At 53.3% G+C, this 14130-nt stretch overlaps 1 protein-coding gene across 3 annotated transcripts in view; it reads right to left on the bottom strand.

The window, feature by feature from the left end:
- Window positions 1-13792, bottom strand: part of MROH1 (maestro heat like repeat family member 1) — a 66710-nt gene extending 52918 nt beyond the window's left edge. For 2 of the 3 annotated variants that reach the window (XM_081214359.1, XM_081214360.1), the window contains exons 1-4: window positions 13703-13770; window positions 2737-2839; window positions 1249-1326; window positions 163-308 (exon numbers count right to left, since the gene is read on the bottom strand). In XM_081214359.1, coding sequence (XP_081070485.1) covers window positions 163-308; window positions 1249-1270 — 168 coding nt within the window. In that variant the 5' untranslated portion in view covers window positions 1271-1326; window positions 2737-2839; window positions 13703-13770. Of the gene's footprint in view, window positions 1-162; window positions 309-1248; window positions 1327-2736; window positions 2840-13702 lie in introns of all 3 variants that reach the window. The other variant, XM_081214361.1, reaches the window with a different exon arrangement.
- Between the last annotated feature and the right edge of the window lie 338 nt (window positions 13793-14130).

The following is a 14130-nucleotide window of genomic DNA, read 5'->3' as shown; positions in this document are numbered from 1 at the left end:
GCTGGACTTGCCTGCCTCGAGGGGGCTTGGACTTGCAGGGATGATTTTCTACCCACAGCAGCACGGCTCTGCACTCCGGACCCAGCCAGCCGGCAGACCCCTGGCGCAGACCCCGCCCCTCAGGCCCCGCCCCACAGCCCGGCCAGGCAGGAGCAGCAATACCTTCTCGTGCAGCCGCAGGTGCTCCTCGCAGGCGCGGAGAGCCTCCTCAGGCTGCGACTCTCCGAGGGTGCACAGGGCGCCACACACCTGCTCCTGTACCTGAGGGTCCGTGTCGGTGACAGCGTCCAGCAGAATGGTGAACAGCCCTGCCGTGACAAAGCCCAGTGGCGTAGTTAGGCCTGGCCCCGACCCCACCATCGCTACGCTCAGCCTCTGAGGACTCGGCCCCACAGCTGGAGGAGACCGCCGCACCGGCCTGGCCGCTTTGCAGCTTCCACTGCGCTGGCCAGGATCTCCGGGACCCACTGGCCGCCTGCTCTGAGGTCACTCCAGCCACCTGTACCCCGACCTTCCAGCCCAGGCCATGTCTGCTCCACGTCTCCGGCCCCACTGGGTCCGAGCTCCTATGAAAGGCAGGCGGCGCAGGCTCAGGGCCCCTTCGGGAGCTGCCCCAGGTGGCCCTCCGGCCCACACCCTGCCCTGTGCTTGCCAGGTGGCACCCCAGTCCCACCAGCTGCTTTCGCAGACTCCTCACCCTGGCAACACCCCACACCCAGATCCAGGCCTCCGCCCCATGGACAGGACCCCCCATCCTCGGCGCCCCGAGAGCTCCGGGTGTGTGCCTGCCAGCAGTTCGCAGACCCTCACCCTGGGGATGGAACCTGTGGGGCAGGAACACCATTCCCAGCCTCTGCCCCGCCCTGGGCCATGCCCTCAGCAAACAGCTGGCCCTGGCTGCAAGCAGAGTAGCCAGCCAGAGTGGATGCTGGCCCTGGGGCTTTTGTAAGAAGGGACGAAGGCACAGGGACCCTCCCACATGGAGCACGAAGCCCCCTGTGCCAGGCAAACGCAGTCCCCCACACCAGACTGAGCCTGTGGCCAAATCTGGACCTCTGCGTCAGCATCTGCAGAGACAAGAGCTTTGTTTTCTTTATTTTTTTTTTAAACGAAAACTTAGAGAAAGTGTGTTCGTGCAAGCGTCATTCCTTCCAAGCACATTTACTCAATGCCACGGGCTCCTCTGTGTCCCAAGCTCAGAAACCGCAGGCATGACATGGAGACCTGCCAAGAGCCCCACATACTCACTCTTCACGTATGACTCGCTCATTGCTGTGGCCGTGGCTTCCTCTCGCCCCGTGTGAACGTGGACAGCTCTCTTCAAACCTGGAGCAACCAGATGTGCAACATTTAAGTCATAAGCCTCCTCAGTTTACTAGCAGTTACTGTGTTTGTGTAAAACACAAGATTTAAACAATTTCGTCCTGGGGGCACTGTCTCTGCCACAGTTCGGCTGAAAGGCGTGCAAAGGACAGGAGGCACCGTCCCCTCAATGGTCACCGGCTCTCCTCCACCCCAGCAGCTGTCAGCCCCACCGACGCATGGCCGGCCCACCAGGGCTGGTCCTGATTGGCCCACGGTGGCCTGGGCAAGCATGTTACCACCTCCAGCTACAGCATCTCCCTTCACTGTGTGCGTGTCAGGCCTGGCGTCGCTGGCAGTCTGTGCGGAGCAGGGACCCCCTCCCTGAGAGCCAAGAGCAACTGCCTTGGTGGCTGCGGAGCCGGGACTCCCCATGCCTGAGACCCTATAGCACGATGTTAAATGAGCCTCCTGCTGGCCGAGAGACTGGGCAGGCAGCACAGGGATCTGGTGGGCTCCCTGGCGCCTGAAACCAACCATCCAAACAGCACACGGGATCCAAACGCCACACGCCTCGAAGCGCCACTTGCAACGGCTGGACCCAAAGGATAAAGCCCATGAAATACGCGAGCGGCTCCCCACTTCACCACGTGGTCACACGCTCTGCCCTATGGCACTCTCTCCGAGGACCTGTACGGTGCTGCTTCCTCACACTAGTGTCCTCGATTTGCTGGTCACCACCCTTCATTCCCCAGTCACCACCCGTCCAGAAAAGGGTGAAGGTGGAGGTAGCAAAGGAGAGATGCCTTGACTTGCCCCCAAGCGTGGAGGATATGCTCATTTGGCTGTGGCCACACAGGAAGGGGGCAGTGAGAAGTCACCTAATGTGGGGACAGGGTTAGGGGGTGGAATTAAAAATAAGTGAGAATTCTAGAGCTTCTCTGGTGGCGCAGTGGTTAAGAATCTGCCTGCCAATGAGGGGACACGGGTTCGATCCCTGGTCTGGGAAGATCCCACATGCTGCAGAGCAACTAAGCCTGTGCGCCACAACTACTGAGCCTGCGCTCTAGAGCCCGTAAGCCACAACTACTGAGCCCGCATGCTGCAACTACTGAGCCTGTGCGCCTAGAGCCCGTGCTCCGCAAGCAGAGAAGCCACTACAAGGAGAAGCCCATGCACCACAATGAAGAGTAGCCCCTGCTCTCTGCAACTAGAGAAATCCCGTGCACAGCAACGAAGACCCAACGCAACCAAAAATTAATTAATTAATTAATTTTTAAAAAATAAGTGAGAATTCTAGATCAAGAAGGCACACCGGTCCTAAGCATTCACCCATCCCACCAAAACTTCAGTGAAATGACAGAAAAGATGCATGTTTTAAAAGGACAAACCCACAAGAGCACTAGAAAACAAGAAAAGATAAAGTTAGCAGACCAGAAGCTTCCAGGAATCCCAGGCAGACAGAAAGCAGGTGGAGAGGATTGGTTTGAAGCTGGTGGCATCAGCAAGGTGTTTCCCCTTTCCTCCTGGAAAGCATCTGAAAGTAACAAGGAAAACAAGAAATAAAAACACATATTCCACTGGCAGCAGAGCAAGAAGGTGGCAGAAAAACCCCACACCCTGAAAAGTTGAAAGGCGGAAAGTGCCACAGCTGGCAGGCAGGTATGAGGTGCACTGGCCACAGGCTTCAGAAAGCCCACAGGACACTTCTCAGAGGCAGGCACCCCCGCACATGGAATCCACATCCTGAGTTCCCAGAACCGGTCTGAGTTTACAAGGCAAGCAGCCAGTTCCTGGGGCAGAGGCTTTGCCCTGTGAAAAGCTACAGCTGTCTATGTCCACGCCTCAGAGAAAAGGGGCTAACCAGCTCCAGCTGGAACATCCTTCACACAAGTGCAGACAGCTGGGCTCACTCGACTCAAGTGGCAGCAAACGCAAACAAGCATAAGAGACGTCAGTCCCCAGCCCACCTGGGAGGGATGGACCAGTTTGCCATCTCAACCAAAACAACTAAGAAACTGAACAAAACACGTGAAGCCATAGTTCTCAGGCTGCTGGTCAACAGGAAACGAAGGGCATGAAGCCCTGAGATCACTCCAGCTCATCACCTATAGGGCACATCCAGCTGAGGACACTCAGGAAGGCCCAGAGTTAGGACAGGGAGCATCTCGGGAGGCCTGAGTCTTGCTGGAGTTTGGAGGGTCTAGTACCAGAGAGAAGTCCAGAGACCTGCAGAGGGTCTCCTGGTCACTCAGCTGACTTACTAGCCAGCACAGGGGCAACAGAATAATGTCCCCAAAGATGCCCATGCCCTCATCCCCAGAATGTGAATATGTTACCTTATCTGGCAAAGGGACTTAGCAGATGGGATTAAGGGTACAGACCTTGAGGTGGTGAAATTACCCTGGATTATGTGGGTGAGACCAGCCTAAGCTCTTAAAAGCAGAGAACCTTTCCCAGCTGTGTCAGAGAGATGAGATGGAAAAAGGGGGAGAAAATCAAAGCATGGGAAGAAAACCCACCATGGCTGGCTTTGAAGATGGAGGAAGGAGGCTCTGAGCCAATGAATGTGGGCACCTATAGAAGCTGGGAACAACCCTCAGCTTACAGTCAGCAAGAAGACACGGACTTTGGTCCTACAGCCATAAAGAACCAAATTCTGCCAACAATCTGAAACAGCAGGAAAGAGATCCTCCCCAGAGTCCCCGGAAAGGAGCACAGCCCTAGCAACCCAATTTTAGCCCCATGAGATCCAAGTCAGCCTTCTGATCTTAAGAACTTTAAGATAATGAATATGTGCTGTTTGAGCCACTAAGTTTGTAGTAATTTGTTACAACAGCAATAGAAAACCAATACAAGCACGATGTTTAAGAAGAAATTACAGGGGCTTCCCTGGTGGCACAGTGGTTAAGAATCCGCCTGCCAGTGCAGGGCACACGGGTTCGAGCCCTGGTCTGGGAAGATCCCACATGCCATGGAGCAACTATGCCCGTGCGCCGCAACTACTGAGCCTGTGCTCTAGAGCCCGCGAGCCACAACTACTGGGCCCGCGTGCCACAACTACTAAAGCCCACGTGCCTAGAGCCCGAGCTCTGCAACAAGAAAACCCACCACAATGAGAAGCCTGCGCACTGCAAGGAAGAGTAGCCCCCGCTCGCCTCAACTAGAGAAAGCTGCACGCAGCAACGAAGACCCAATGCAGCCAAAAATAAATAAATAAATTTATTTTTTAAAAAAAGAAGAAGAAGAAGAAGAAGAAGAAATTACGCAAGGCCAGGAAAAGAGCCACCCAAAAGGATTAGCAGCAAATAATCCCTGGGGCTCACAGTGAGGCAGGAACGGGCCTGCTCCCAGCAATCAGGGGAAACATCACAACTCACAGGGTTCTGGGAGCGGCACTAAAAAGGATTTCAGCTCAGTAAAGAAGTAAAATTAGGGAGTTCCTTGATGGCCTGGTGATTAGGATTCCAGGCTTTCACTGCTATGGCCTGGGTTCAACCCCTGGTCGGGGAACTGAGATCCGGCAAGCTGTGCCACGCAGCCAAAAAAAGACAAAGAAAAAAAAGAAGTAAAATTAGCCCGACGCTAAAGGCCATTCTGGTTTCACCTAACAAAGCTAAAAGCAAGACCTGAAAGGATCAAACTGTTCCCAAATAACTTAGCCACAACCCAGAACAAAGCTTGAGAATAATAATAGGAACACAAAAACATCTAGCCTAACAAAGTAAAATTACAGTGTCTGTCATCCAATCAAAAATTACCAGGCAGGGACTTCCCTGGTGGTGCAGTGGTTAAGAATCTGCCTGCCAATGCAGGGGACATGGGTTCGATCCCTGGTCCGGGAAGATCCCACATGCCACAGAGCAGCTAAGCCGGTGCGCCACAACTACTGAGCCTGCATGCCACAACTACTGAAGCCTGTATGCCTAGAGCCTGTGCTCCGCAACAAGAGAAGCCACCGCAATGAGAAGCCTGTGCACTGCAACGAAGAGTAGCCCCCACTCGCCGCAACTTGAGAAAGCCTGCGTAGAGCAACGCAGACCCAATGCAGCCAAAAGTAAATAAATAAATAAATTTATTTAAAAAAAGAAATTACCAGACATGCAAACAGGCAAGAAAACTCAACCCATAATGAGGATGAATCAATCAATAGACACTGACCCAGAAATGATGCAGAGGAAAGAACTACTAGTTAAGGACATTTAGATTATAATTGTATTTCATATATTCAAGAAACCACAGGAAACACTGAATATGTTAACATAAAGAGGCTAAAGTAAAAGAATGGGAAAAGAAAAACAAGGCTGACAACTAGTCATAAAAAAGCCAGAGTGACTATATTAATATTAGACAAAGTGGATTACAGAGACATAACAATTCTAAACATTTATGCACCTAATAACAGAGCTTCAAAATACACAAAATCAAACCTAATAAAAATGCAAGGAGAAATAGACAAATCCAAAATATAGTAGAAATTCAGCACCCCTCTGTCTGTAATTGTTAGAACAAGTGTACAGAAAATTGCTAAAGGTACAGAAGACCTGAACAATACCGTCAACCAACTTAAGTAGTATTTATAGAACACTCTATTCATTAACAGTAGAATATGTATTTTTTCCAAAATCACATGAAACATTTACCAAGACTGACCATATTCTGAGCAATAAAACAAGTCTCGGGCAGCTAAGCCTGTGCACCACAACTACTGAGCCTGCGCTCTAGAGCCCACGAGCCACAACTACTGAGCCCGCACACCACAACTACTGAAGCCCACGCACCTAGGGCCCGTGCTCTGCAACAAGAGAAGCCACCACAATGAGAAGCCCACGCACCGCAACAAAGAGTAGCCCCTGCTCGCCGCAACTAGAGAAAAGCCCACGCCCAGCAACAAAGACTCAATGCAGCCAAAACTAAATAAAAACACTTACCAACTGATTCTCTGAGGCCAGCATAACTCTGATAACAAAACCAGACACAGATACTACAAATAATGAAAACTATAGACCAATATCCCTCATAGACACAAAATTTCTTGACAGTATTTTATCAAATCGTATCCAACATGTAAAAAGGATAATACATCATGACTAAATTGGGTTTATCCTATGAATGCAAGGTTGGCTGAGTATTTTTAAGTGCAGCCAATGTAAGTCACATTAACAGACCAAAAAATAAAAACCATATAATCATCTCAATAAATGCAGAGAAAGCATTTGCCACAATCCAACATCCACTTATAATAAAAATTATCAACAAACAGGAATAGAAGGGAACTTCCACAACCTGACAAACAGCACCTAAGGGAAACCTATAAGAACATCCTTAATGGTAAAAGACTAAATGCAATCCCTGTAAGATGGGGGACAAGGCAAGAATGTCTGCTCTCACCCATTCTTTTCACTATCATACTGGAGGCTTTAGCCTATGCAATAAGGCAAGGAAAAAAAATAATATAAGGCATCCAAACTGAAAAAGAAGTAAAACTGTTTTTTTTTTTTTTTTTTTTTTTTTTTTTTTTTTTTGCGGTAGGCGGGCCTCTCACTGCTGTGGCCTCTCCCCCTGCAGAGCACAGGCTCCGGACGCGCAGGCTCAGCAGCCATGGCTCACGGGCCCAGCCGCTCTGCGGCATGTGGGATCTTCCCAGACCGGGGCACGAACCCGTGTCCCCTGCATCGGCAGGCGGACTCTCAACCACTGCGCCACCAGGGAAGCCCGTAAAACTGTTTTTATATACAGATGATGTGGCCATCTATGCAGAAAATCCTACAGAATCTACAAGTGGAACCAGATCAATAAGTCAGCTAGCAAGATCACAAGATATAAAATTAACATTAAAAAAGCAACTTATGGGGCTTCCTTGGTGGCGCAGTGGTTAAGAATCCACCTGCCAATGCAGGGGACACAGGTTCAATCCCTGGTCCGGGAAGATCCCACATGCCACAGAGTAACTAAGCCTGTGCACCACAACTACTGAGCCTGCACTCTAGAGTCCACTAGCCACAACTACTGAGCCCACAAGCCACAACTACTGAGCCCACGTGCCACAACTACTGAAGCCCGCACACCTAGAGCCCGTGCTCCACAACAAGAGAAGCCACCACAGTGAGGAGCCCGCGCACCGTAATGAAGAGTAGCACCCACTCGCCTCAACTAGAGAAAGCCCATGCACAGCAACGAAGACCCAACACAGCCAAAAATAAATAAAGTTTTAAAAAATTAACAATAAAAACACAACTGGGGCCTCCCTGGTGGTGCAGTGGTTGAGAGTCCGCCTGCCGATGCAGGGGATACGGGTTCGTGCCCCGGTCTGGGAGGATCCCATATGCCGCGGAGCGGCTGGGCCCGTGAGCCATGGCCGCTAAGCCTGTGCGTCCGGAGCCTGTGCTCCGCAACGGGAGAGGCCACAACAGTGAGAGGCCCGCATACCGCAAAAAAAAAAAAAAAAAAAAAAAAAAAAAAAAAAAAAAAAACACAACTGTATTTCCATATAATAACAATAAACAAAAATTGAAAAAGCCACATCATTTGCCACTGAGCAAAAATTATATGAAATATTTAGGGATACATTTGACAAAAGATGGACCTGCTGAGGGCTTCCCTGGTGGCGCAGTGGTTGAGAGTCCGCCTGCCGATGCAGGGGACACGGGTTCGTGCCCCTATCCCGGAAGATCCCACATGCCGCGGAGCGGCTGGGCCCGCGAGCCATGGCCGCGGAGCCTGTGTGTCCGGAGCCTGTGCTCCGCAACGGGAGAGGCCACAGCAGTGAGAGGCCCGCGTACAGCAAAAAAAAAACAAAAACAAAAAAAAAAAAAAAAAAAAAAAAAAAAAACAAAAAGATGGACCTGCTGAGAGATATTAAAGAAAACTTAAATAAATGGAGAGAAATACAGTACAAGGATATCAATTTTTTGCAAATGGATCTACGGATTGAAGGCATTCCCAATCAAATCAAATCAAAAAGAATGTTTTTTGTAGAAACTGACAAACTGATTCAAAACTCATGTGGAAATGCAAAGGACCTAGAATGGCCAAGACAACTCTGAAAAAAAAACAAAACAAAACAAAATTGGAGAACTTACACTACCTGACTTCAGGACTTATATGTCCAGTTTCTTGTTTTTTTGTTTTTTTTCCGTACGTGGGCCTCTCACTGCTGTGGCCTCTCCTGTTGCGGAGCACAGGCTCCGGACGCACAGGCTCAGCGGCCATGGCTCACGGGCCCAGCCGCTCCGCGGCATGTGGGATCTTCCTGGACCGGGGCGCAAACCCGTGTCCCCTGCATCAGCAGGCGGACTCTCAACCACTGCGCCACCAGGGAAGCCCATATGTCCAGTTTTCAACAAAGGTACAAAGGCAACTGAGTGGAGAAGAGATAGTCTTTCAACAAACAGTACTGAACAACTGGACACCCACATACAATAAGTAAACTCCAATCTATACCTCACACCACACACAAAAACTCCAAATGACCCACAGACCTAAATGTGAAACTTAAAACTATGAAACTTCTGGGCTTCCCTGGTGGCGCAGTGGTTGAGAGTCCGCCTGCCGATGCAGGGGACACGGGTTCGTCCCCGGTCCGGGAAGATCCCACATGCCGCAGAGCGGCTGGACCCGTGAGCCATGGCCGCTGAGCCTGCGCGTCCGGAGCCTGTGCTCCGCAACAGGAGAGGCCACAGCAGTGAGAGGCCCGCATACCACAAAAAAATAAAAAAATAAAATGAAGTGTGGAGGACTTTAAAAACAAAACAAAACAAAACTATGAAACTTCTGGAAAGAAACATAGAAGAAAATATCCATGACTGACACCAAAAGCAAAATCTATAAAAGAAAAACTTGATAAACTGAAATTTGTCCAAGCACTGCTCTTTGAATATGCTGCTAAGGGAGTGGCAACTGAATGAGCGAACACCTCTAAGGCCACCACGCAGTGACAGACATGCCATGACCAACGTCAGCGCCCCCCCAACCTCCTCACTCCACCCCCACCCTGCACATCAGACAGCAGGTGCCCTGCTCCTTCTCTGAGAGCTGATCCCTGGTGGCTGCCTCACCTAACCCTGCCTTTGGCCACTTCCTCCACGCTGAGTGCTGGTCTTTGTCAAACGCAGGTCACATCACGTCACATCGCTTCTCACTGATCCTCACCGTTGCCCACAGAATCAAACCAACACCTTCAACGAGGGCTGTCGCAACCTAGACCCAAGCCCCTCTCTGCTTCTCTCTCGCCCATCACGCTGCAGGCGTCCAGCACCTGAACGCCCTGGGCCAGGGCTTCGGCTCTCGCACCTCTGCTTCTGTTGGTCCCTACAAGGACCCTGCCCCGCCCTGCCCCCTCCACCCCGGGAAACCCACTCATTCCTCAAGGGCCAGTCCCTTAGCGCACCCCTCCAGCGGGTGACCCAGTGTTCCTGCAGCCCTGGCTCCTACGGGGACTGTGGCATCGGTTCCAAACAGTGACAGCTGTGTGTGCCAGTCTGCTCCAGCGCACTGTGATTGGGGAGAAAAGTTGTGGTTTATATCCTTAGTATGCACGCAATTTCAAAACACAAACAAAAGCTGTTCATTGAAGGAAAAGACCCAAAATCCTCCCATAAGACTCAATATTATAAAACTGTCAATTTTCCTTCATCTACAAATATGTGAATCGGGCTACTGGAGGGTACTTGATAAAATCGTTCCAAAGTTCATATGGAAGAATCAACGTACAAAAGTAGCCAAATAAATTTTGAGAAGTATGTGAAAAGGATTTGTCCTATGTTATGTTAAAACGTATTAAAAGGCTACCGTAATTAAAACTATGCTATTGTTCTAAGAAGAGGTGCACAAATCAACAGAATTGTATAGAAAGTCCAGAAATAAACACCAATAAGGAAGAAAAAGAAAGGGAGGATTTTAAATAATGAAGACAGATTAGCCAATAGTGTTGCAACAGCTAGTTAGGCACTTAGGGAAAAAAAATTAGTCTTCCCTACATCTTTCCTTACCCCAAAATTAATGCTAGATGGATACAAGCGTTACATGTAAAAATGAAATGTAAGTCCTAAGTAGAAAATACAAGTACACATTTTATAGTCTTGGAGTAGGAAAGGATTTTCTAAGCCAGACACAAAAACCCACACACCTTGATGAATGTTGTTCAGTTGGACTATATAAATTTTTTTAATTTCTGAAAGTCAAAAACACACATACACCTATGCCCACAACCGTACACTCTCACAACTCACGCCATCCTCAGTGGAGCATAAAGGAAATAAAAGACAAAGCAGGTCAAACCATTCATAACAGGTATGACAAGAGGCTAATCTGTCTAATACGAACACGCAAAGGAGCTCATCCGCATCAACAAGGCAAACAAGAAGGAGGGCGGCGTGCAGACGGCCAGTCCAGGACCGGGCTCTCCCCGCGTCACGAGTGAGCGGCTGGGAGCGAGGCCTGCACACCGCTGCACTCTGCCAGCACCAGATGTTGTCACTGCCGTGGCCACCACACAGGTGCGGACGACCAGCAGAGCCTGTGGAGGGTCCCCCACAAGCCCAAACTGCCGCACTGCGTGACGGGATCATCCACCTCTCGACATCCGTCTACAGAAGCCCTCCCGTGAGTACAGAGTGTTAGAAAACACACATGTGTCAATCAGGGATCTGGTTAGACTTTTTAAAAAACAAGCACTGGAAAAAGGTGGTAGTCAAGTAAGTATCAACTACCTGGCTGGTGGAAGAGCCGGGCTTGACCGGTTTTGTAAATTTCTACCTGCTGCCCCTGCCCCAGGCCAGGAGGTCTGTGGAGCAGACAGACCTGTGAGCACAGCGCTGATGGCAAATCAAGGTGAACACGCTGCAGAGACAGGGACGGGTCTGGGAGGCTCCCTGCGTCCCACAGGATGCACCGAAGAGGCACCATCTCCGTTAACCTGCACGGCCAAGCAGGTCTGCGAGGGACGTGCTGTCAGCAGCTGGTCAGCAATGGGGCGAGACTCCGCCAGGACTGGCTCCTGCACTGCCCTCCACAGCTGCCCAGATGCTCCCAGCACAGGGCACGGAGCAGGGCCAACAGGGTCCTCCTTCCCATGCTGGACACGCTGTGGGTGAGCGCAGAAGCAGCTCCCTCCTCCCTCTCCCACCCCTCCTCCTCGCTCACCTGTACTCAGCATCCATTCAATGGCATTTAGTAATGCCCACCAGGTGCTGCCCCCACCCACAGAGCCCCTGGCCTGAAAGATGCCCACTTGTATTATGGCTGCCACATGCACTGGCACACGCTAACAGAGGTGCTGGGCCAACTTTGCTGAGCCGGAGGGGGGTCAGAAGTGGGTATGGGAGGCGAAGGAGGCCACACACAGCCCAGCCCAGAGGCAGCCAGGAGCTGGTCTGGAGGGTAGGTGTGTGAGGGGAGACTGGGAAGTCAGGAGGCCCTGGGGGGTCACGGGAACTCCCCACCCCCACCCACGCACAAGGCCCAGGGTCTTCCCCTCTTAGCACAGGAGCTAGAGAAGCAATCAACTTCCAGAGTCACCGACAAGAACCTGGGCAGATGACCCAGGAAACACAGTCCCTTGAGAACACCGCTTCTCAACATAAGCCACGCCAAGCCGTCTCACCCCCAAAACTGGGTGGCCCTCCAGCTCAGTGGAGAAAGCACATTTCTCATGACATCCAGTAGCCAACGTTCCTTGAGCACTGAGCAGGAGCTTTCCTGGGGCCCGACCTCAAGAAGGTCAAGTAACTCAGCTCCATGAAGGGGCTCACGAGACCTGGGGCTGCTGAACACAGACAAGCAGCGACCCGGCTGTCCACCTGGGCCTTGGTGGACCCTGGGTCTGAAATAAGCACAGACACCTGCTTCCAGGCACAGGCGACAGCTGTGAAGGTGAGGGAGCAGGCAAGCACCCACGGGTTCCACCTCTGACCCACTGAGGGTCCTCAGCAGGCAGCAAACAGCCTTGGAGGAGTGAAAAACAGCAAGACGCAGGTCCAAACAATCCACCGCAGTGTGGACGTCGGTTTCAAGGTAACCAAGACAGCTCAACTCCAGGTGATCCTATTCTGACACCAAAGAGAGACGAGAGACACGTGCTCACTTGAGCCATGATGGCCGAAGAGCCTGCTGACAACAGCCTCCCCAGGCCCTTTGGCTGCCAGGGCCATAGGGGCAGCCATGTCACAGTCATGCCACCGCTCAAGTGTCCCACACTGATGATTCCCGCATGGGTCTCCTGGGGCCCAGCGCCTGCTGGCCATCTCCATCTGGACCACCATCGCCACGCACGCTCAACAGCTCTAACACCAGCGTCACCCCGACTTCTCCCCGACCCCCACCTCACCTGCCTCTTTTCCTGCGTCATCGTGCACTCAGCTACGTGGGTCAGAGGTCAGCATCGCCCCCTCCTGTTCCTCCATCTCCCTCCCCACACCCTACAGTGACTCACTGAGCACCTTCTTCCCCACCTCTACCACCATCCCTTTCCAGAGTGGTCCCCACAAGCCAGCCTCCACCCCAACCCCACCTGCCCCCCCACCAGGCAGCCACTCCCGCTTACACCCCACACAGGCCGCCTCTGCCCCCCACACCCCTTTGTGCCTCACTGCCCTTGAGCTCACCAGTCGGCCCCGCCCCCACCCCGGCTGGGCCAGCAAAGGGGAACCTCAGGCCGTAGCTGTGCTGGCGCTCCAGGAAAACCAGAACCCAAACTGGGGCCTAGGAGCCCAGGGACTGGGAGCCAGCCCTGGCCTAGCACCACGCAGCTCTCACCTGGATTGAGAGCGGGACGTCCTGCAGCCCTCTGGCTTCACGCCTACCTTACGTGACCACTAATCCTCAGGACTGTGGACAAAGTACCTCCCTGCTCTACAGTCAACGAGAAAATGGAACGGATACAGCGGCCCCTGCGCGTTGGGACTCTCGGGTTTAGGCTTAGCTTCCCATAGAGAGGACCCCGTTTTCCCCCTGGGGAAGCGAGGACGTGGACCACACGCCTCCGGAGTGACAGGCGCCAGGACTGGGGACCGAGCGCCCCCCAGGGAGGAGACGGGCACAGAGACCAGGTACCCCGAGCCCCGCCCTGGGAGGGGACGGGCACGGGGGCCGGGCTCCCCATGCCGTTGCGAGGAAGAATGTGAGCGGCTCGGCTCCCAGGGCACTCTTCCGGGTTGTGACGCGGCAAATCCGGCTCCGCGCGGGGCTGGGCGCACCTGAGGCCGGGGAAGCGGGTGGGCTCGGCCCCGCGACGCCCGGGACCCTTTCCGCGCTCGCCCGGTGACCTTGGAGAGGCGCCCCCTGACTCGGTTTACCACGGCGGCCTGGCCAAGGGGGCGGCCCGAGAGTCCGCAGCCCCGGCTTCCCCGAGGGGCGCCTCGCCGAGTTACCGCCGCCAGCCCCGATCCCCGGCCCCGTTTACCTGAGGAGCCGCGGCAGCCGCGGCCCGGGCACCGCCCTCCCGCCTGCCGCTGACCGGAGTGGGCGGGGCCACGCCGCGAGCCCACCGCCCCCCCCACCAACCGTGGCCTAGCGCGCGGCGGCCCGGCCCCGCCCCCAAGCGATCTCTGCGCTCACTGGTCGCAGGGGCGTCCCTCTCGCCCTCTCCACCGGGTCTCCCGAACCCCAGAGAGTCAGAGTGCGCAAACTCCGCCTCGCGCTCGGCCCCGCCCCCGGCCGCCCCGTGACCTCCACACCTGACTGCTGGGCGCCAGTAGGGCCGCCCCGTCGGCCTCAAGGCGTGCGGCCGGCCACTGCGCAGGCGCAGGAAGCGGCTCCCGTCCCACTCCGCTGTGTCCTCGTACGACATTTACACCGCGATGATCCCGGCACACAGGCACCGCCCCACAT

Source organism: Mesoplodon bidens, assembly GCF_964165515.1.
Source record: "Mesoplodon bidens genome assembly, chromosome: 16".
Lineage (NCBI taxonomy): Eukaryota > Metazoa > Chordata > Mammalia > Artiodactyla > Ziphiidae > Mesoplodon > Mesoplodon bidens.
This window is presented reverse-complemented; position numbering and strand designations above follow the sequence as displayed.